This window comes from Macrotis lagotis, chromosome 4 (genome assembly GCF_037893015.1).
Source record: "Macrotis lagotis isolate mMagLag1 chromosome 4, bilby.v1.9.chrom.fasta, whole genome shotgun sequence".
NCBI lineage: Eukaryota > Metazoa > Chordata > Mammalia > Peramelemorphia > Peramelidae > Macrotis > Macrotis lagotis.
Window position 1 is genome coordinate 23,451,253 of NC_133661.1, and position 23,994 is coordinate 23,475,246.

General features: G+C 38.8%; 1 protein-coding gene across 4 annotated transcripts in view; it reads left to right on the forward strand.

Annotated features, from left to right (window-relative positions):
* The window catches only part of ZNF365 (zinc finger protein 365), a 153,674-nt gene that overhangs the window by 15,547 nt on the left and 114,133 nt on the right, over positions 1-23,994 (forward strand). Inside the window, exon 2 of one of the 4 annotated variants that reach the window (XM_074232338.1) lies at positions 10,150-10,330. The exons of the other annotated variants lie outside the window; for them this stretch is intronic. Coding sequence (XP_074088439.1) covers positions 10,305-10,330 — 26 coding nt within the window. The 5' untranslated portion in view covers positions 10,150-10,304. The remainder of the gene's footprint in view (positions 1-10,149; positions 10,331-23,994) is intronic. 4 annotated transcript variants of the gene reach the window in all.

A 23,994-nucleotide genomic window follows, 5' to 3' on the forward strand; every position in this document is an offset into this window, starting at 1 on the left:
TTCATGGATTTTTCATCTATGACCAAACTCACCATTGTCCAAGGACTTACGTGATTAGTAACCAGATTTATTTTGACCTCTGAGATTTCTTCTGGTTTTTATTTCCAGTTTTTGAACCCATGCATCAGAAGAGGATGGAAGAACTTTGATGGTTATTTTATGTTTGTGTAAATTTATATGTATTTGTGTGTGTGTGTGTGTGTGTGTGTGTGTGTGTGTATGTTAGTTATAGGGAGGTGAGGATCAAGTTAACAAAATATAGTATATATAAAAAAAATTTTTTTAAGGGGGGGGGTATTGCTTAGCTGAATTATTTGTTCTTTTATTTTTGGTTTGAACCTATGATGTTATTGGCACTCTAGAGAACAGCTAATATAGGTTGACACCTGCTCTGTAATTTAAAGTCATAGAGAGTTGCCAGGGGCCCTGAAAATTTAGGTGACTTGTCTAGGGTCACACTGCCAGTAGGTGTCAGAAACAGAACTTGAACCCAGGGCTTCCTGATTCCCAGGTTGGTTCTCTAAGCACAGTGTTACACTGCCTCTCTGTATTGATTGAATAATTCACCAAAGGTTCCTAGTGGTGAGAGGGAGAAGGTGTTCCACTGGTCTCTTCCAGATAGCAGGAGAAAGTCAGGAAGATTTCTAGCATGGGGGACATTGGGTAGAACTTATATACATGGTGGGCTGACAAGGAGAGTTGTGGTATGCATTCAGTTCTGTTCAGCTGGCCTCTATTTAGGGCACTGGAGAGGTAAGGCAAAAAGAGATGGGGGCCCACCTGCCACAGTCTTTCATTCTTTTAAAAAAATCTTTTATTAGGAATTCAGCAATCCTCAGCCAACATAAACATTTTGCTATGTACAGAACAAGAGAGAGGCCTTTATAAGAAAATGTGGACTTAGGTATGCTTTTTTAAAATGTGTGTTAAATGTAGCAAGGGGTCTGTGAAAATGGCTCTGTTTAGGCCCCATTCTACACATCCTTTTTATTGGTTGCTGAGTGTTTTTAGAATACTTTGCTCTTTAAGAAAAAACAAAAAAAAAAAAAACAAACATCAAATAACCATCAAAGTTCTTCCAACCTCTTCTGATGCATGGGTTCAAAAACTGGAAATGAAAACCAGAAGAAATCTCAGAGGTCAAAATGAATCTGGTTACTTTGAGAATGGAACTGGGGTTTTTGTTTGTTTTGTTTTTTGTTGTCTTTCTTTGTATTCATTTTGACCTGACCCACATGGGTAATAATAAAGACTTGCATTCTGTGGATATCAGGGAGAACACAGGGAAGAAAATGCAAAGTCACTTTTGGGGGGCTGAACACCAACAGTGAAATCCAGAAAGGCCTATTTGGCCCTTGGGGTGGCATTGGGGGTTGTCCGTCCTCCTTGATGGGATTCTGCTTTATTAAAGTGTGGGGGGAGAGAAACTAACATTTTTCATGCCATACCTGCTTTATCTCCATTATCTCATTTATGTCTCTGTCAGGGAGAAGTTGCAGGAATAATAATTCCCCTTTTACAAATGAAAAAACTGAGGCTTAGGAAGCTTATATGGCCTATCTATGATCAGCCAGCTAATACCATAATTAATATCAGAAGTAAGATTTGAACTCAGGTAACTTGACTTTGATTTTTAATGAAATGAATATATTAAGAGATTAGAAAATGACTTTCTACACCTAATGCCCATCTGCACAGACACTGGGTACTGTATGTTAAGGGAATTTCATTTTCATTTTAAAGTATTATATTTTAATTATTTTCTTTTCCCCTGATTACATGCAAAAACAAGTTTCAACATTCACTTTTAAAGTCTTGAGTTATGAATTTTCTCCCTTTTTCCCACCCCAGACCCCCTCATTGAGAAAGCAAATTATTTGATATAGGTTAAAAATGTATAGTCATAAAAAATAGTACCATAATAGTCATGTTGTAAAAGTAAACATACCTTCCCCCCCAAAAAAAGAAACTTCAAGAAAAAAGTATGCTTCAATCTGTATTCTGCCACCATTAGCTCTGTCTTTGGGATGGATAGTTTTCTTTATCAGAGTTCTCTTGGTTCACAGCATTACTAAGGAAAGATGAGTCCTGATCATCGTGCAACATTGCTGTTACTTTGTATAAGGTACATTTCCTAGTGCATCTGCCCATGCAAAGTTTTTTTTTTTTTTTCTACTGGGACCATCCTGTTCATCATTTCTTATAACAGAATAGCATTTCATCTTAATCACATATCACAATTTGTTTAACCACTCTCCAACCAATGAATATCCCCTCAATTCCAACTCCCTGCCACCATAAAAAAGCTACTACAAAGATCCTTATACACATAGGTTCTTTTCCTTCCTATTTTCATCTCTTATGGAAGAGTTTATTATTGTTATGGAAGAGTATATTATTGTTCCAAATTGCTTTACAGAATTGTTGAATCATCTCACAACTCCTCCAAAAATGCACTGATGTCTCATCCTTCTTACAATTTGCCAATAGCTGTTATCTTCCACCCTCAAAGTATTAGCCAATCCAATAGGTATAAGGTAGCACCCAGAGTTGTTCAAGCTACATCTCTCCTGTCAGTAGTGAGTTAGGTCATTTTTAATTATTTAAATAGATAGTATTGATATCTTTATCTGAAAGCTGTTCACATCCCTTGGACATTCATCAGTTGAGGAATGGCTCACATTTTTATAAATTTGACTCAGTTCTCTGTTTGAGAAAATGAGGTCTTTATCAGAGGAACATTTCACTATGTTTTCCCACAGTTGCTATTGCAAATTGCATTTCCCTCTGTCCTATTGCCCCCATCTCCATTTATTCTATTCTCTTTCTCCTTTCACCCATTCCCTCCCCAAAAGTGTTTTTCAACCAAATATGCGCTTCCACAATCTTCCATCCCTTCTATCACCTACCTCCCTAATCCTCCCCTTTTCTCATCCCTTTCCTCTTCTACTTCCCTCTAGGGTAAGATAGATTTCTAAACCCAATTGAGTGTACTATTCCTTCTCTGAATCAGCTCCAATGAGAGAAAGACTTGTTCACTCCCCCTCACCTCCCCCACCCTCCACTCCACTGCAAACGCTTTTTGTTTTTTGCCTCTTTTATATGAAATAACCTGCTGTAGAACAGGTGAAGTTCTTCTTTCCCTTTCCCTTTCCTATTTCCCTTTCTCCCAGTACATTCCTCTCTCACTTATTAACCCCATTTTTAAAAATATATTATCCCTTGAAATTCAACTCCCACTTGTGCTTTGTGTATACATGTTTTTTTTCCTAACTGCTCTAATAAATGAGGAAGTTCATGCATTATCAGTATCATCTTCCCTTGCAGGAATATATGCAGTTCCACATCATTAAGTCCCTTATGATTTGTCTTTCTTGTTTATCTTTTTATGATTCTCTTGAGTCTTGTATTTGAAGAGTGCATTTTGGTCATTTCATTAGAAAAATTCAAAAGTTCCCTATTTAATTGAATGTCCATCTTTTCCCCCTGAAAGAGTATTTGCTGGATAGCTCATTTTCAGTTGTAAACCAAGCTCTTTTGCCTTCTAGAATATCATATTCCAAACCCTGTTATCCCTTAATGTGGAAAATGCCAAATCTTTTATTATCAAATAATCAAATTGTTTCCGTTTGATTATAATAGTTGTTCCTTGACTTCTGAAATTTGGCTGTAATATTCCTGGCAGTTATCATTTGGGGATGTCTTTCAGGAGGTGATTGGTAGAATTTTTCAATTTCTATTTTACCCTCTGCTTCTAGGATATCAAAGCAGTTTTCCTGAATAATTTCTTGAAAAATGATGTCTAAGGCTCCTTTTTTCGGTATGGCTTTCAGGTAACCCAATAATTTAAAAATTTTTCTCTCTGGTTCTGTTTTCCACCTAGTTGTTTTTCCAATGAGATATTTCACATTTTCTTCTAGTTTTTCATTCTTTTGGTTTTGTTTTATTTTTTTATTTATTTCTCACAGTCATCAGCTTCCTTTTGCTCCATTCTATATTTTAAGGAATTATTTTCTTCAGTGAGCTTTTGTATCACCTTTTCCATTTGGCCATTTCTGCTTTTTAAGGCATTCTCCCATTGACTTTTTGGACCTTTTCTTACATTTGACCCGTTCTGGTTTTTAAGATGTTACTTTCTTAATATTTTTTGTATCTCTTTCACCAAGCTGCTGATTCAGTTTTCATGATTTTTCTGCATCACTCCACCTCCATCTTTCATTAACATTTTTAAGGAAACCGTTTCTCCTCCAAATAGTTCTTCTACCTCATTTATTTGATTTTCAAATTCCTTTTTGTGCTCTTCCATAACCTGAGTCCAATTTGTATTTTTCTTAGAGGCTTTGACTTTGTTATTTTCTTCTCTGAGTATATATTTTGATCTTCCGTATGACCATAGTACAGGTATATAGTTGGATTTTTTTCTGTTGCTTGCTCATTTCCCCAGTCTATAACTTGATTTTAACTCTTTGTTAAATGGGACTCTGCTTCCAAGGTGGAAGATATACTGTCCCAAGTTTTGCAGCTGTTTTCAGAAATACTTTCAGGGACCTGTGAGTTCTCAATTCCTCCTACTCTTGTGGTCTCTGTTCTGGTCTGTGAGAGACCACAAGACCTCCCTTTTGCCCTGGAACCATGAGAAGGGTCCCCAGTTCACTGGGACTGTAAGTTCTATTGTGCTCCGATTCCTCTTTCTGGGACTGGGACTCCAGACTGCAACCAGATCTGAGTATGGGCAAAGCAACAGAGTCCTGCCTCAGGGATAGCAAAGAGACCCCTTCATCATCCCTGGACTGAGAGTTTGGGAAGCAGCCACTGCTATTGATTTACTGGCTACTGAAGCCTGGGATATGGGCTGTGTTGCTGAGACTTGTGCTAGACTGTGTAGCATTCTCACTCTGTTGTGGCAGAATTTTCCTGCTGACTATCCATCTTGGATAGTCCTTGGCAATTCTGGGCTGAGAGGTCTGGAAACCTCCACTGCCACTGACCCAGGTGCCCAACTGTGATGACTGGAGCTAGTTCATTCTGATGCCAGCTCCATGTGGCTCTGCATTCCTCACTCACCACTGTGCAACAGACCATTTCCTCAGATCTTCCAAGTTGTCTTGGGCTGGAAAATTGTTTCACTCAGTCTTTTTGTGGCTTCTGTCATGCTAGGATTTGGTTAGAGGCATTATTTAAAGGTATTTGAGGGAAAATTCCATGTCTCTCCCTTTACTCCACCATCTTGGCTCCACTTTCATCTTTCATCTTCAATTTTTTTAGATTTTTTGGCAAGGCAAATGGGGTTAAGTGGCTTGCCCAAGGCCACACAGCTAGGTAATTATTAAGTGTCTGAGACTGAATTTGAACCCAGGTACTCCTGACTCCAGGGCTGGTGCTTTATCCACTATGCCACCTAGCTGCCCCTTTCATTTTGATTTTTAAGGAAGCCCAAAGACATTCCACTTCTAAAGGTTAAGTGGAAAGGACACTGGCATTGTAGTCATGGGATCTGGTTTCAAATCCTGTCTTTAACATTTACTCTTTGATATTAATAATTTGGTTTTCTTCCTTTTTCAAAAAAATCAAACTAACCAATTATTTATCTATTTTATAGTTTTTTTAAAATAAAAATGGTTCCTAGTTTTATTTCTTTATTCATTTTATTTCTTTGCATTTTTATTAATCTTTCTTTTTATTTTTATGATTCCCATTTTGGTGTTTAATGAGCATTTTTAATTTGTTCTTTTTCAGTTTTTATTTACATGTGCAATTGATTAATTTACTTTTTTCCTTTTTATTGAAATATTTTACCTAAGTACTGCTTTGGCTTTGTTCCACAAATTTTGGTGTGTGGTCTTATTGTTGCCATTCTCTTTAATGAAATTGTTGATTATTTTTATGATGTCCTCTGATCCATTCATTTTTTAGGATTAGATTATTGTTCTAATCAATTTTAAATCTGTTTCTCTGATCTTTTATTGAATATAATTTTTATTGAATTATGGTCTGAAAAGGATACCTTTAATATTTCTGCTTTTATGCATTTGTTTGTAAAATTTTTATTCTCTAATACATGGCCAGTTTTTGTAAAGGTATCATATTACATTGAGGAAAAAAGGGTATATATTCCTTTCTGTTCTTCATGAGTTTTCTTCAGAGATGTATCATATTTAACTTTTTCCAAAATTCCATTCATCTCCTTAACTTCTTTATCATTTATTTTGTGACTTGCTATATCAAGCTTTGAAAACTAAAAAGTGAGGTGCCCCATTAGTATAGTTTTGCTGTCTATTTCTATTTGTAACTTATTTAACCTTGAATTATTTGGTGAAAAGGCAATTTGGGACATGTATGTTTAGTACTGATGTTACTTCGTTATTTATGGTACTTTTTAGCATGATATATTTTCCCTTCTCATTTTCCTTTTAATTAGTTCTAGTTTTGCTTTGTCTGATTTCTACGTCTGCCTTTTTTATTTCATATGCTTGGGATAGGCATCCCATAACACACTGATGGATTTGAGGCTTTTTGCTCCAGTTCCTTTTTTTAACTCTTAACTGTTAAGAACATTTCTTGTAAAGAATATATGGTTGGATTCTGATTTCTAATCTGTTCTGTTATCTCTTTCATTTTATGGGTAAATTCATCCCATTCACTTTCACAGTTATGATTACTGACTGTACATTTTTCTCTATACTGTTTTCTTTCTTTTTCTTTTTTTGCAAGGCAGTGGGCTTATGTGACTTGCCCAAGATTACACAGCTAGATAACTATTAAGTGTCAGATGTCAGATTTGAACTCAGGTCAAGAGGACCTAGGGCTGGTGCTCTATCCACTGCTCCATTTAGCTGCCCCTCTATACTATTTTCTTCTGGTTATTATTCACACTTTTTTTTTTAACTTTATCCATCAAAAGTCTATTTTGCTTCTGACCACTATCTCTGTCCCCATTTTACAGAGGAGGAAACTGAGGTTGAGAAAAGTGAAATTACATGTCTAGGATCACTCAGCTTAAGAGGACCAGTTTTTATTATTCTTTTCAATTTCATTAATGTATCACAATTTATCAATTTTTGGTTGTTTCCAGTTTTTTTTTGTTTTTGTAATTGCTTACAATAGTGCTCTGGATATTTTGAAGAGATAGCACTTTGGAGGTTCTTCTCTATAATGTTTTCAGGGCATGGTCTTGACAGTGGAATTCTGAATTATCACTGACAATATATGATATTTCAAGATTTGTAAAGCATTTTACAGTTGATCTATCTTACTTTTGAATCTCACAACAACCCTGCATGGCAAGTCCTCCAAGATTATTATCCTCATTCAACTCTTGAAGAAACAGAGGTTTAGAACCAGCAATGACTTGCTGGTCCATGACCACAAAGCTTCTGAGTATTAGAGACAAGATTGATAGCAGGATCTTATCTAACTCCAAGATTCCAGGTCATTCTGCCTCATGCTTCATTTCCCATGGTCTCAGTTAGACTTATATCTCCACAAAGGCAGGCATCCTTGTTTCTTCCCTGGCAGTGTGGGGCTGAGCATGGAGCCACCAGAACTGAGGTTGAATGGCAGCTCTCCTGATCACTCCCTTTGTGACTATGGACAAGAAATTTTGCCTCCCTAAGCTTCAGTTTTCTTCATTTGTCAAATGACTAGATGGTGTATGTGATCCTTTCCCTTCTAAACCAATCCCTCTTCCTCTTCTAGTGCCTAGCAGAGAGCTGTGTACTCAGCAGGTACCTAATTGATTGAATGAATCATTGAACCAATGGATGAAAGATAAAATCTCCCGGGTTGTCAGAGAACTGTGATACTGTTTCTTACTGGTCCCTCAATAAGTATTTCTGGCCTAATTGAGGCTCTGCAGGATTGAATCCCAGGTCTTTCTCACTCCAGGTTCTATATATTTCAAAGCAGAGCCTAGGATGAAGTGGAAAGGGGCAAGTGGGAGAAGTAAAGTTAGTATAAATAAAGAAGCCTTGAAAATGATAAAGGTAGAACAGGGAAAGAAGATGAAATGATTAGAGAAAGTTGGATGAGAATAGGTCTATCCATTTAGCATCTCTATAGAGGCAGCCAGCAAGGAAGATCTGTGTGGAACAAATGAGGGAACAAGGCTGCATCCCTAGGGTAGATTGCTAAATATATTTGAGGGTTTGCCCTTAAGTGAAAAACAAAGGATACAAAGTGCTGAGAAAGACATATATGGGTCTTTGAAAAGAAAAGTCATGCCTTGGGGAATCAAAGACTACCAGAGCAATCGATCAACCAAAAAACATTTATTAAATATTTACTGTTTGGAGGACTAATATGGAAATATGTTAAACACAATTGTGCATGTACAACTTTTACAGATGGCTTGCCACCATGGGGAGGAGGAAGAGAAGGATGGTAGAAAAATGTGGAACTCAGAAGCATGCAAATGAATGAATTCTGAAAAACTACCTTTGCATATAATTGGAAAAGTAAAATAAATTTTTAAAAAAAGTATTTACTATTCGCTGAGCATTGTGTCAAGCGTTAGTATGACAGAAAAATAGCATGATAGATAATAATAACAGCATTAAACAATAATAATAATAATAATGGGTAACATTTATAGCTTGTTCTTTTTAAATCAAGTCTGGTTCTTGATCTCATTTGGGGTTTTTTGGCAGAATTACTGGAATAGATTTCTGTTTCCTTCTCCCTCTCATTTTACAGATGAGGGAACTAAGAGTAAAGTGAAAAACCCAGGATCACCTAGCTAGTGTGTAAGGTTGGATTTGAAGTCAGGAAGATGAGTCTTCCTGACTCCAGGTCTAGACTCTACTGTGTCATCTATCTGCTTTAGCATTTTTGTGCCATAAGTCAGTTATATTGCTATGTTAAGCTCTTAAAAAATATCTTGTGTCATCCTCACAGCCACCCTATGAGGCAAGTACTATTATTATTACAGTTTTACAGTTGAGGAAATTGAGGCAAAGACTCTTTTTTTTCCTCAAGGAGTTTATATTTTAATGGGGTAACCACATATATATCAGTAGGTATAGCCAAAACACATAGTAAATAGTAACTTTAAAGTTGCTCTGTCTGAGGAGACCAGATAGGTATTGAGTTTACTCCCTTGCAAAGTTGGTTGAAATTCAAAGGATAGTCCTTCTTCCTGAGCAGAGTGAAAAATAATTACCAGTATGAGACAAAGAGAAACTCCTCCTGTTGGACAGAGCAACACTTGATGATTGGAAGGTGTATTCTTGTGAATATTTAAGCATTAGTATTATTCTAAATGATCTCGGCAGCCAAAAAATTATGGGATTAAAGTTTATTTCCAGTAATAAAATGGACATGATAAGTTATCATGTAGTGACATCTTCTTGTGTTCCAAATTGTGTAGCAAGACTAGGGAAATATAAATCACAACTAGGTCCTTTTGAGGACTTTAATGAGATTTTGGAGACTGTTGACTTCATAAGTACAAGTCAGAGACTGGATTCATTTATTTGACTCAACTGGGCCAAGAGAATCACCCAAACTGAATGGGAACCAAGAGGTCACAGAGTCACAGAATTTGCTAGTTGGAAGGAACATCAACCACCATGTAGTTTAATCCATTTATGGAGAACATTCTTTATGTATTCCAAGTCCATTTTACATGTGAGTAAACTGAGGTAGGAAGAGGAAAATGATAAAAAAAAAATGGTAAACTACTCCTGTATCTTTGCCAAGAAAACCTCAAATAGGGTCAGACATGACTGAAAAACAATTCAACAACAACATTGGAAGTAGAATGTTGTATGTGAGAAAAAGCAATGAAGCCCTTCAATTGTACTAAAAAAGGCATGGAGGGATGTGATGTCTAATAAAGCTAGAAGGGACTGTGAAGGCCTTTCAATGTCAAATGGAGGAGTTTGTATTAGACCCTAGAAGTGGGGATGAATTGTAAATATGGTGGATAGCCTGTGCAAAGATATGGAGGTAGGAATGAAATGTCACAAATAGACTAATAGTCCAGTATGATCAGAAGGTGTGTGTGTGTGTGTGTGTGTGTAAAAAGGATAACTAGAGATAAGATCAGAAAGGTAGTCTTGAGTCAACTTTAAACATCAGACCAAGGGGTCCCTATTGTAGCATGTGTTTTATCAAACTTCTGTTCTTCATTCTGCCATTTTTGCTCTATAGAGAAGTTGTCACTTTCAACCATTTCCTCGAAGCCGCTGCAGAGAAGGAAGTCCAGGGAAAAGCCAGACTCCAGAATTTCATTGAGAACCTGTTACAAAGGGTCGACGTAGCCGAGAAGCAATTAGAGTATTATCAGAGCCAGCAGATCACAGACCATGGCAAGGGTGCCAGTGGGCACTTGGTGAGTTTCTCAATCATCCTCATTGCCTTCCCCACCATGCTCTTCACCTCACCTAGCTCATCGCTTCCTTTTGTTGGGAACAAGAAGCAGAAGAGAATTCTTGAAGGACTGAACAGCAAGCAGTACAGGAATGTACTGACCATTTATTAGAGCTCACTTAGGCCCCTTCAAGTCTTCTCTTCTAGCCCAAAGTGCTTGGGTGAGTTAAACCACTTTGAAACCTCCTCTCTATTCCATCCTTCACTCCTGGTCCTCCCATATAACCACAATTTCACATAAAAGTGGACTTATCCTTTGGTGATGATCCTCATAGAATCCAAGACAACATTTATCAAGTAAAGATAAAAATAAAAAGCAATGTCTGCCCTCAGGAAGCTGAAGGAACCACACAGGTGGGTTACAAACAAGATTAATACAAATCTATACAAAGTGAATACTAAGTAATGGGGATAGGGAAGAGGATGATCAGTTGAAAAGGCAGACATGACTCTTGGAAGAGATGTTGCCCAAACTCCATCTAGAAGGAGGTTGGAGGATCTAAGGGGTGAAGGTGGGGAGGGAGAGCTCTCAAGAAGTCGGGGTGAGGAGGGGGTGTCTGTCGTAGAGATGGGGAAGACTGCAAGCAAGCATATAATATATACCTCCAAAGAGGCATTAACATATAATTACTTTCACAACTGGATGATTATGGAAATGTTTTGCATGACTTCCCATTTTTAACCTATATTAAATATCAGTGAGGGGGAGGTGGTAAGAAGAAATTTAAAAATGAATGTTTAATCTTGTCTTTACTGGTAGCCAGGGGAATAAAATAAAGGATTTAAAACAAAAACAAAAACATGTAATTATTGGTATCCTGCTCTGTGTTCATGTAAGAATTGGAAGATGTTAGGCATGGGGAGAAGGAAGAGACACAAAATTTCAGAAATGGCCCCTGCCTCAAGGAGTTTATCATCTAATAGAGGAGCCAAGATTAACTCACAGAAAATAACCTGAGATGAATTCAGAGGAAAGGGAGGGGTGAAAGGTTAGAGGGAATAAGCTGCCAGTGAGAAGTCCTGTCTGGCTAGATGGCCATCCATCTGGGGAGGTAGAGTTCCCGAGTCATCAAAGCAGAAGGCATTTATTTCTTGGAGCGGCTGCCCCAGCACTTTTTTTTTGTACACTCAGCTTTAGCCAATCACTCCTTTGAACATTTATTTCCCTTCAATCTCCCTTTGAATAGACATATTTTGCCTTAAGATGATCTATGGTGGCCAGAGGTATCAAGAGTCTCGTTACTCAGAACCATTCAGATGACATCTCTCTTTACTCTCTTTATAGGCTGGCTAGCAATAGATCATGAGGAGTGATGCCAATCTGAGAGTTCTAAATTAATTTTTCTCCAATCTAACCTCTCTTCTGACCTGTGTTAAAAATCCAGTTCATGAGCAATATGGAATCCTTCTTTAATCTGTGTCACCTCTTTCCCTTCAAGTTGTCAGAATTCTTCCCCTGCCCTTGGTAGTTTTCATCCATCTCTTTATGTGAAACCTTTGGTGTAGGTCCTCCAGGTTTTGCCATCTTTGCAAATAAGCCTTTCTGTTCTTTTGTCTCTATTCTTTCTGGAGAGTCCTCTGAGCACCCTTGTTCTTTTCACCTGGCTGTTCTAAAAATGTAACATGTTTACTCAGACATTTTCTCCTTGCCTTCTAAAATGATCCAGAGTTATAAATGCAGAGTGACCCAATAACCCATCTGCTCACATTGAAGCTGGAATGTTTTGGAATAACTAGGCTGATTTTCTTTGAAGTAAGGATTTGTATTTGTTTCTAAGTCATTTCAAAAGAGGAACTGTTTCTTCTGAAGTCTCTAATATCTAAGACACCAGATTGTCTGAGTTTTCAATGGTTTGATTCTCATTCCTTGATTTATTCATTCATTTAAGCAGTTATTAAATGCCTGCTGGGAGAGGGACAGTTGGGTGGTCCAGTGGATAGAGCACTGGCCTTGGAGACAGGATGGGAGGATGGGAGTTCAAATCCAGTCTGACACTTGCAGCCTAACTAGCTGTGTGACTTTGAACAAATCACTACACCCTGATTGCTTCCCATCCAGGCCATCTCCAGTTATCCTGAATCATATCCGACCATTGGACCCAGATAGCTCTGGAGGAGAAAATGAGGCTGGTGGCTTAGCACAGCATACCCCGCCCCCCAAATCCAAGTCATGTGCTGTCATGGCATCTCCTCCCTGATGTCATGGTCCTCTTCGAGAATGAAGGACAAAACATCAAATGAAGGACAAAACATCAAATGCCTACAGTGTGCCTTCTGTTCAGCACAGACACATAAGGGTAACTCATAGTAGAGAATCTGATGGTATAAAGAATGGTAAAGAACCTGAGTCATGCTCTAGGAGGACCTGAAGGAACAGAGTTCTGCAGGCTTTTCTTATCTACACACTTTCACCAAAACAAAACAAATCTGGTAATGCTTTGACCTACCAGGGAAGCTCCTTAAAGACTGGTCCAGTTGATTTAATCACTGTATCTCCAGTGTCAGACTTAATCAGAGCTTGTTAATTGGTTCATTGATCTGAAGGGAGAGGTAGAACCTGGAATAGAGAAGACAAAAGGGAGCCTAGATAGTTAGCCCTCAAGGAGCTTCCATGCTAATGGGAAAGATAAGATTGGTTTGTTCAAGATACTGAGTAGCTAGAGGATAATTCAGGTGGGAATTGTTATCCATCAAGAAACATTTATTAATATTTATTAACGTGTTAGATACTGGAAATACAAAAGAAAAAATACTACATTTTTAGAACAGCCAGGTGAAAAGAACAAGGGGGCTCAGAGGACTCTCCAGAAGGAATAGAGACAAAAGGACAGAAATGCTTATTTGCAAGGACGGCAAAACCTGGAGGACCCACACCAAAGGTTTCACATAAAGAGAAGGATGAAAACTACCAAGGGCAGGGGAAGAATTCTGACAACTTGAAGGGAAAGAGGTGACACAGATTAAAGGATTCTCCCCATGAGAATGCCAGCTTCCTGGCAACCTTTGTAATGTAAATATACACAAGAATGTGTGTATGTGCACAGAAGATTTGTTATTTGATACCAGTCTCAGCAGGGAGTCCCCAGAGTTTATCCAGTAGATTCACCTTATGGTGGGAATGAGCATCCCTGGGTGCCTGAGAGTGAAAACTGGTCTTCTTGTTTCCATTCATTAGTTGGTACTAGCTGGACCAGAAGCTGCCAAGGATGGGACTCGGCAAATGAAGATATTCTCTCTCCCCAAAAGGCAGACATTTTATTACAGAATTTATGAGGAACAGAAACAACCTAAATGAGGGCTAGTTGGAGCCCCAAACATTTACTTTGTCTTTTTACATTTTCATTTGAGGAATGTCATAATTTTGGCACTCAGCCATGGTCTGATTTTCCCTAGAATGTGTCTAGGGTAATGAATTGTATGCAGAGATAGTCCAGAACCATGGAAATGTAACAGAGCATTTTCTCTGCTTTAAATTCAGTTCAAATTCACCCTCAGACACAATAATTACTTAGCTATGTGACCTTGGGCATGTCACTTGACCCCTTTGCCTTGTAAAAACAAAAAAAAAAATTCTATTTTCTTCTCATCTTCTAGGAATTATTCTTGGAGCCTCTATACTTTGATTTTTTTGTTTTACCATGGATATATGAGTATTCTCTTTGCCACTGGAGATTGCACCCATTTATACCTTCTCTTCTCATGAAACTTTTCTCCAGGTTGTTCCATGAATACTCCATGTTGGGGATCTTCCTGACTTGTTGGGATGATTTAACCTCCTGAATCAGTCTTAGAGCATAGATGCATGGTGTAGAGACAGATAGAGATAGGGCCAGGCTTTTGTATGAGAAGAGCATCAGACTTTTGTCAGTCACCTATATGGAAAGCAGTGTGGCCAATCCAATGGGTCCTTTGCAATGTATACAGAGTTCTTTGAGAGGGAGGGGGAAATGAGCAGCTGTTCAACTCACCTGTGAAGTAATACTTTTCTCTTATTTGTTTTTCTTCAGTTTACAGACATTGTCTCAAATAGGAAACCCAAATGCCTGTACGTACTTTTATTTATGTTTTTGATTATTTAATTGAGATTTAAATACAGCATGGTTTCAAATTGCATCCTTTTTTTTAATGATACATGAATCATCTGTCTACACAGAGCCATAACTAGAATAGGATAATCAGATCTCTTCCTCTGATGCTGAAATCTAGAAGGTGCTCCCCAGCACATGTATTCCTTTTGCAATATAGCCGAGATCAGCACTAATACTAATTAATTAAAACAGGATGTGATCCCGGTGGTCATAACGTGTGTGAGTTCCAGAACTTCTCATCCTTCCAGATCATGTCTTTCCCAAAAGTAGTTTGAGAGACCTCAAACACCAAAATAGCTAGTTATAACTCTGTGTAATTAGACATATACATGGACACATGTGTGGGTGTGTGTGTATTTTAGAGGTGGAAAAGAAATTTCCATTATGTTTTGTATTGCTTAAGGCTTCACTGAGGGTGTTTAACTTCTATAATGATAAAGTAGAGGCCAAAGATAGGAAATAGTAATCGGCAGAGAAATAGCAGATGATTTTCTAGTTAGGAAATTAGACTTTAGGATGTTTCTTCCTAAATAAGAGAAACTTGAAAGTTAAAGAATTTAAACTCCTTGTTCATTTGATCAATAAACATCAGTTAAAAGTGCCCACCATCCATCAATCACTGCTAAGCACTGTGATACAAAAAGGCAAAAGATGGTATCTTCAAGGAGGACAGATGACTCCTGCCCTCAAGGAGCTTACAGTCTAAGAGAGAACATGCAAGCAAATAGATACAAAGGGATAAATAGGGAATAATTAACAGAGGGAAGATGAGGACACTATAATAGAATGAAGGATTGGAAGTGGCAGGACCATGATTCAGACTCAGATCCTCTAATATCAAAGCTAATATTCTTTTAGAATATTTTACTGCCTCAGTTTTTCTAGTGTCTTCATTACTATCATACTATCTATGAAAGGCAGCATGAGTTGGGGAGAAAAGTCCTTGGACTTGACTTCAGGTCCTAACTCATATATCAACTGTGAGACTGTGGACAATTGGCTTGCCAAGTTGTCCAGTTGCCAAGAATGCTCTGAATTCTTCCTAGCCTTGATTCTGTTTAGGGCACCCATTTATCTGCTCAGGATTCTTACCTTTTTTTCGACTTAAAAGCGGGATTCCCCCCAATTCCAAACTCAAGTCCCTTGCAGGTCTTCTGAGTCAGGATCCTCACCATTTCTCTCCTATCTGCAGGTGCCGAGGGGGTCCACATCCTGCTTGCCACAACCCTGACCTCAAGGCCCACTTCCACCCAAAGGGAAGGAATTCCCTTAAGAAAGCCAAGGATGAACGAGGGAGTGGTCAGTCTGCTAGGTTTGCCCATGACCTTGCTGATTCCCCCAGAGAATTTTGGAGACCTCTGAAGAAAGGAGAGCCCCTGGGACCAGCCAGGAAAGTCAACGTCAAGGCAAAAATGGTTAAAAAAAAGCCACTAGCCATTGTGAACATCATCTGAAAAAGGTGGGGGGTCTCCCAGCTGCCAGTCCTGAGCTTTGAGGAAGGGAAAGCAGTTTGATCAAAGAACCACTCGGCCAGTCTATAGTACATTGATGATTAATGTCTTCATTTTGTACAAACAGGAAAACCTCAGTCAACTAGCCTTCAATTAACTAGAGTATTACATTAACCACCTCTGAGGACTGCATCACTTTAGAGGCAAATCACTAAAATAAACAAACTCATATTAATGCCCCAAACTCCTCTTCTCAATATATGTTTAATGGCTCTTAACTCTACCTAATTCTCTCCCTTTTCTATGCATACAGTGCTAATAGTGATAATTGGTTTTCTGGAACTAAGGCGCCATAGTGACCTTAGCCATCAGAGGAATATCCAATTATGCTCACTGACATACTAAGCTAAGTGAATTTTGTAAAGTTTTTTTTTCTCTAACAACAAAGATTGGGACAAAAAAAAGGTGATAATAGATTGTGACTTTACACAAGTCACTTCACCTCTCTGGGCCTTAGTTTCCCCCTTTGTGAAATAAGGGAGTTTGATCAAACAGCTTGATCTGTGATCCTACGATCCTATTCTTTCTACTTTAATTATGGTTTAAAAATAAATTTGAATAAATCAATTCACCAGAACCCCTGTTTCCCTAAGTCTTCTGGTTCATTGAGGTTTTGCTGTTGTTTCCTCAAATGAAACCGTTGGTTATAAGGTTATGTTTTTCTGGATCCCAGAACCCTGTTATTCATCTATGAGGTAACAGGGTTTGTTGATACAAGCATGGGATTTGGGGTCTGGAACCTGGATTTAAATCTTACTTTTGCTTCTTACAAGTTGGGTGACTTTGGGCAAGTCACTGGGGTTGCACTTAGGTCCCTTCCAGCTCCTAGGATCCCTATGGAACCTGAGTTGGGTTCCTCTTTGTCCTTTACTAAGGCTGTACAGTCTGCACCCAGGCAGCCCAGTTCTGCCGGCATGTTCTTTCTAGCTTTTCCTTAGTCAACTGTGGCTGTGCTGTCCATTGAATCGACATGTGATATCCTTGGCCCCTGGTTCTGCTGGACTCTACTGACCAGAGGGTATCTTCTTCAACCTTGCTGTCTACTGGGTCTGCAGATGTTAGAAATATCAGCACGGCTTCCCCCAACCCTATCCCATGGCACTTGCTCTGTTGGCAGTGCCTACGCCCTTTCAGTCATAGTAAATGGATGTGAATTTCTGATATCCTTTCTTCCCAGGCTGCCTTGTTCTTCATTCCTTAGAGCTTCTCCCCACTCTTATGATTAGGATGCCCATTAATCTTGCCTTGAATCAAATATTTGATATGCTTAATATATTAGCCTTGTCTGTTGAAGGAATTCTGGAGTCAATGAGGGTAGACTTGCCCCCCTCCGGTCCACTGGTGGCCCCCTCTGAGAGGAACTTCTATCTCTCCTAAGGTGTGACCATTTGGAAGCTTCCCTGGGATCATCCCTTGCTTCCAGAAACAGGTTTTTTACATTACCATTTTTCCCAGTAAGAGTATCAGACCTCACAAAGAGCTCCCATGTGCTGCTGGCCTTTTGAAGTTATGATCAAGGTCAATCTTGTCCACAAGACAAAGATCCATGTATATATGACTCAAGAACATGAATAATTTATTTTTAAATACTCATGGGGAGGGGGGGATAAGGGGGAAGATATATGTCTTTGTGTGTGTGTATGTGTGTATGGGGGGGTGATTTTTAAGTGACCTATATAATTACAATGATAATCAAACTAAATGAACATTAGTTGGAGTCTTTTGCTCTGGTCATTACTGCCATAAGCACCAGACTAGTCATGAAGTGAGAATGGGCAATGGGGATTTAATGGGTTGGGGAAGTTGTGCGACAAGAGACATAACTAGTTGGTGTTATACACACAACACAGTATTCAAACCTGTCATAGTGAAAAGTTGCCATCCCTTGACCTTTGAGGTTCTGGAGGTGGGATGTTCATGTTATGTCTGTGGAGGAGTCCTGTGGAGAAAATGCCCATGAGTGTCACTGTTTAGGTTGAAAGTCACGTTGTAAAAAAAAAAATCAAATGGTAAAGTAACATAGATATTTATTTGGGGTGCTGTTGGGCCCCAGACACTATTTATTCTTACTGTTCATAACCTAATTGCACTTTAGAGTTTCTGTACTGATTCAGTGAGTTCTCAACTATATTGCATGCATCCTTTCTATCAGGTAATGTGTGTATGATGTGATGACAGCATAATGAATGCTTTGCTGCAGGTTGAGCGGCCAGAAATGCTTATCTCTCTGTTTCCCTTTGAGTTAAGGCAACAGACATCTTCTGTTTTCTTTCGGCACGCCTAGAGGAAATAACAACCCTCTCTTTCTGGGAGACAGACAGTGATCCCCCAAAGTGCCACGGTGTCACATGAGTATCATACATGTGTAGAGAGAAGTGAGCAGCTCTGTACCAGAGTAGTCAACTGGCAGTGCTTTTGTGGCTGGCCATCTTGTTTATTAAAGATGGGAATGTGGGTCTCAGCTAGCTTTTTTATTCCTGTCTCTACATTGATAAATGTCACAATCGGGAATTGGAGTAAGAGAAAGAGTATCATTGCCCCAGTCCCCATACACATCCTGTGGAGCTTTGTAGACAAGAATCCCTAAAATGGGTTTGGGGGATTTACACCAACAGTCAGTAGGGAATTAAAGGAATTTTCCAAGCCTAAATTGGGTCTTAAGGTGGGATTGGGAAACTGAAATTAGCACCAGAAGCAATGTGGTCAAAAGAAGAGATTTAATTTTATTTTATGGGCTAGTTGTCTGGATAGGTAGGGTGCTCCTACTCCTTTGCTCATCTCCTTCTTCTTGCCATGAAGAAACTTACTATCCCATAAATCCTAGACAGGCAATCAGCAAAAATCAACAGAAGACCACAGTCTATGGTTTTGATTGTTTCTTTCTTGGTGCTGACTCAAAAACCTTGTCCCCAACAAGGCTCTGACATGGAGTTAGAAAATTCCTTTAACCCTTGATTCTGAGTCTTTCTGTCTAAAATCCATTTCATGAGTCAACCCAACACTTCAACTCCCATAATTATTACCAATTGGTAGGTAAATAAACTTAAGAGCAAGGACAGAGGAACCCAATGAAGTCACCAGGACTCCATGTTGACCTTTGCTTTACATTCCTGGGTGACTATTATATGGATGGGTCAGTGACAAATCAAACGGTTAGTGCATTCTGGTCAACCTGAAATTACCCATCTCTTTACACTTATTTAACAGGAAAAAAAAAACAAACCAAACTTTGTGTATTACATATATAAATGGATGTGTCTTCTATACATTCATTAAGAATTACAAATTACACCTAAATTCTGAGCCCACTAAAAGGAGAGATGTCAAGCATGTGGGGTATCATGTATCTATTTTTGTTTTATTTAACCAAGGAAAAATACCTGAAACATGGAGCTTGGCTTGCGCCTGTGGGGTCACTCTACAGGCTGTGTCCAACCAGTCCCAGTTTGTTCACATTAAAGTCAATACTTTCTGTAGGTGGCACCAAAGGTACATGGCAGAAAACGTTAAGTGTTGAACAAATTGATCTATTTTTTATTATTTTTTCCAGACTTGGAACTTTTTTTCTTTTCTTTTTAAACTGGATTACAAAGTCTTAATGTTTAACAAAAGTCTTAATTAAGTTCAGGTTACTTAAAGATACTGTTTTGCAACTTACTGCAGGGCCAGTCTGTTGTAGAGAAGTTGGAATATACTGTTATCAGAGTTTTAAAAGAAAATGTTTTTAGATTATGAGAAATTATAATAATAAAGATATATTTCTGAGTAACTGTGATGGTGTATGTATGAAGTATTTGAACTTTGAACAACTCATGATTCAATATCATCTTGGGTTTTTTAACACCAAAGAATTGTTCCTTTATGAGTAAGAGATTTGTTGAATACACAAGAACTATGGTTTCCCATTCCCATAAACTTGAGGTGGCCCTGAAACTTAGATTGCTAGCCTTTGGTGGTTATTATCTTTTAATATGAAATTTCCTATATAGTCCCATTGAAAGAATGGGAGATGAAGAATGGTCAGTCCAAAAATTACACTGGGACCCAGAAAGTGTGAAGTAGTAGTTAAAATGGCAGACTTGGGAGTCTTGGAAGTCCTGACTTCTCATCCAACTTCAGACTCTTATTGTGTGACCTGGGCTAGTCATTTGAGCTCTGCCTCAGTTTTCTCATCTGTAAAATGAGGGATTTGCCCTTTTGGGCTCTAAATTTGTCATTGGAATTTTTTTGAAAAGCCTTTCATTTTGTAGATCATGTTCACTAATAGATTCCACTTCCCTCATTAAAACAAAAAACAACTAAGAAAAATGAATTGACTCAGTGACTTTATAGAATCTGACAGTACAAACATCATTTTGTAGCCATAGTCTTTCACTTTTCTGCCAATATGAGGGAAATGGGCTTGATCATTTGCCCCTGAGACAATGATTGGTTATTACATTTATTGCCCCCCCTAGTGATTTTTTATTTACATTATTGTGCCCATGCAGATTATTCTCTAATACTCCCCTATGTATCAGTTCATGAGATCATACCTTTATATCTTCCAACCACCTCTCTTTTTTTCCTAATCAATGAAGAACAAATGGAGAAACTGAGTCTCAGAGAAGTGAGTGACTGGTCTAGGGTTCCTGTGAATATCTTGTTCTATATTGGAAGCCAGGTTTTCAGTTCTCATATAGTACTCTGCCTACTTTAGCACATTGCCTCTTACAGTGACTTGCTCAAAGTGACTTAGAGTATAAGTGGGACAGTTGGGATTTAAACCCAAGATCTGAATCCCCAAATGCCAAATCCAGCCAGATTTGAGCAAGTCACAGAATCAGAATTTCAGAACATTAAGACATCATCTAGTCTAAACCAGCATCAAGCCTAAATCTTGTCCCATTAGTCTGATCCAGGCAGACCAAGTAATCCCTCTCCCGTTGACTGTCCTTCACATTCTTGCAGGCAGCTTTCATGTTCAACCTACAGTCCTATATTCTCTACAATAAGCAGCCTAAGTTTTTTTCCCACCATTTCTTCAAGGTCTGATCACTGTTTTCTGAACCCCTCACCAAAGCCCTGTTTGAGGTGGATAATTTATAGCATGATCATGGATGAAGAATGAATGAAAAATCATTAGGGGCTTACTAGGCAGGCACTGTGCTCCTCATTGAGAACAAAAATATAAAAGGGAAAAATTTCCTACCCTCATGGAGCTTACATCGGGCAACTAGATGGTATAGTGAATAGAGTCCTGGGTGTGGAGAGAGGAAGATGAGTTCAAATCTGGCCTCAGACTTTCTTTATACTCCTGGGGAAGTTACTTAATCCCTTTCAGGCTCAGTTTCCCCATTTGCTAAATGGGCAAAAATATCACCTACTTTCCAGTTTTTTTTAATGAGGTTAAAGGGTAACTTGATGGTGCAGTGAGTAGAGTGCCCTCCCTGGAGTCAGGAGGACCTGAGTTCAAATTTGGTCTCAGATACTGTGTGACCTTGGGCAAGCAACTTTACCCTGATTGCTTTGTATCCAGGGCCATCTTCAGTCATCTTGATTCACATCTGGTCACTGAACACAGATGACTCTAGAGAAGAAAATGAGTCTGGTGACCTAGCACACTCCCTCTTCCTATTGAAATGCAATTCGTATGCCTCTCATGACATCACCTCCCTGAGAGCATGGTCTTCTTCAGGAATGAAAGACAAGCATCACCATCATGAGGATAAAACAAGATAATAATATATGAAACACTTGGCAGACCTTAAATTGCTACAGAAGTGCTACTATCATGGTTGTGGCTAGAATTATTCAAATTATTGTTATTGCTACCATCACATTCGACTAGGGGAGAACAAAATGATGGAGGCCAGAGAAGGGAGTTTTGGTTGAGGAAGTCATAGAGAAGGTGACATGATATATAGGACAATTAATTGACATGGAAAGACTTGCAGAATCTGGCACAAATGAAGTTGCCCCAGCAGAGGCATCACCGAAGCATGGCCACATGGGAAAGTCCGCAGGAAAAAAACCTCATTACGAAATGCTTTCCCTACTTCCTCCTCCACTTAGTGTCATTCGGTCCCTTTAGTTTGTACGCCACAATCACTTCCTCCTGGATATTTTGTTCTTATACTCTTTCCTCATTAAAGAAAAAGCAAGCAAAAAGAACTAGCACAATGACCTTATTGGATAATGTATATACCATTCTGTAGCCATACTCTCCCACGTTTCTACCAATGTGAGAGAAATGAGCTTCACCATCTGTCCTCTGAGATGAAGTTTTGTTATTATATTTAATCTGAAATTAGATACTTCTTAGTGGTGTTTTCATTTACATGATTTAATTCTTTGGGGGGGGGGGTCCCTGATTTAAGTGACATGGCCCATTTGACCCCTGTGAAGTTTTGACTTTTATGTTTACCAACATTTTATGCTTCAATGATTCTAGAATGATAGCTTTGGGTCATTCACAAAAGCTATAAAGCCTCAATATGTATAGCCTATTAGATATTTGTTCTATGTGTCCTAAGAAGGGACAGAGGAGACCGAGCAGATTAACAAAGAGAACAAAGAATAGCAACTCACATTTCTATGGCATTTTAAGGGTCACAAAGAGATTTACTCCCTGTAGCCCCATTAAGTGGATAATACATGTTACTAATCCCATTTTACAGTTCAATGAATCAATCAGCAAGAATTTATAAAGTGTCTACCATATGGCAGGGACTGAGATGCATAGACAATGGTAGAATAGGCCCTGCCTTCAAGGAGCATATGTTTCATTACCATAATGCTTGGTACATACTAAGCATTTAATGATTTTTCTCTATCTGTCCATCTATCTGTCTATTTTCTATCACTATCTTTCTATATATTTATTATCTGTTTGTCTAACATAACTATTCATCTACCATCTATCTATCTATCTATCTATCTATCTATCTATCTATCTATCTATCTATCTATCTATCTATGTCCTGTCTGTTTATTCTTCTCTCTATGTCTCTGTCTCTGTCTCTCTTTGTCTCTCTCTCTCACATACACACACACACCTTATACCCCCCCAAAACAAAGAATCTTTGCCATCTATTTATTTGTCTATATCTATATTAATTTATAATCTAACACAGAAAATAAAGAATAGAAAATGATTGAGGAAGTGGTACCTTAGCAGCTGGGGGGGGGGGGCTGAGTGAAGGGGAATCCAGAAAGTCTTCATGAAAATGTGGTATTTGAGCTCAGTCCTGAATAAAATCAAGAATTCTAAGAGGAAGAGATGAGGAGTGCGTGGGCTATAATCAAAAGAAAGCACAGCAATATAAGTATAGGGTACAAATACAGAGTATGAGAGAGGTAAATCAACTTGCCTCAGTTTATCCAGCTAGCAAAGGGCAGAGCTGGATTGGACCCAGGTCCTCCTGACTCCCAAGTCTAGAGGCTCTTTCCACTTGTCCCTGAGCTTGGGCAGACCCAGTAGAGAGTACTTGTGTAGGGCCTGGGGGTTCCAACAGTCCTCTATCAGCCTCTTCTTCACCAGCATTCATAGTCTTCCCTTCTCAGAAGCATTCTGACATGAACTAAACGTCTAGGCACGGAAAACACCAGGACCCTAGGAAAAAGAGGATCACAGACTTCATTCAATTACTGAAATAATGGATTATTTTTTTGCATGGCAAATGGGGTTCAGTGGCTTGCCCAAGGCCACACAGCTAGGTAATTATTAAGTGTCTGAGGCTGGATTTAAACTCAGGTCCTCCTGACTCCAGGGCTGGTGCTCTATCCACTGCGCCACCCTAGCTGCCCCTGAAATAATGGATTTTATCCACTGGCAGGAGAGTTTGTGGAGCATCACCTGTGAAAGGATAATAACAGAAGAGTGGCCCATGCCACTGTCTTGGGCCCCTTTCTATCTGAATTCCACTGAACATCAAGATGAGACTCAAATAGGGACTCGGACCAGTCCCAACTTCTCTGGGATGGGAACTCCCAAGTGGATAAACCCTCTCCACCAATGCAGGTCAGAATGATTGGTGCACTTGGAT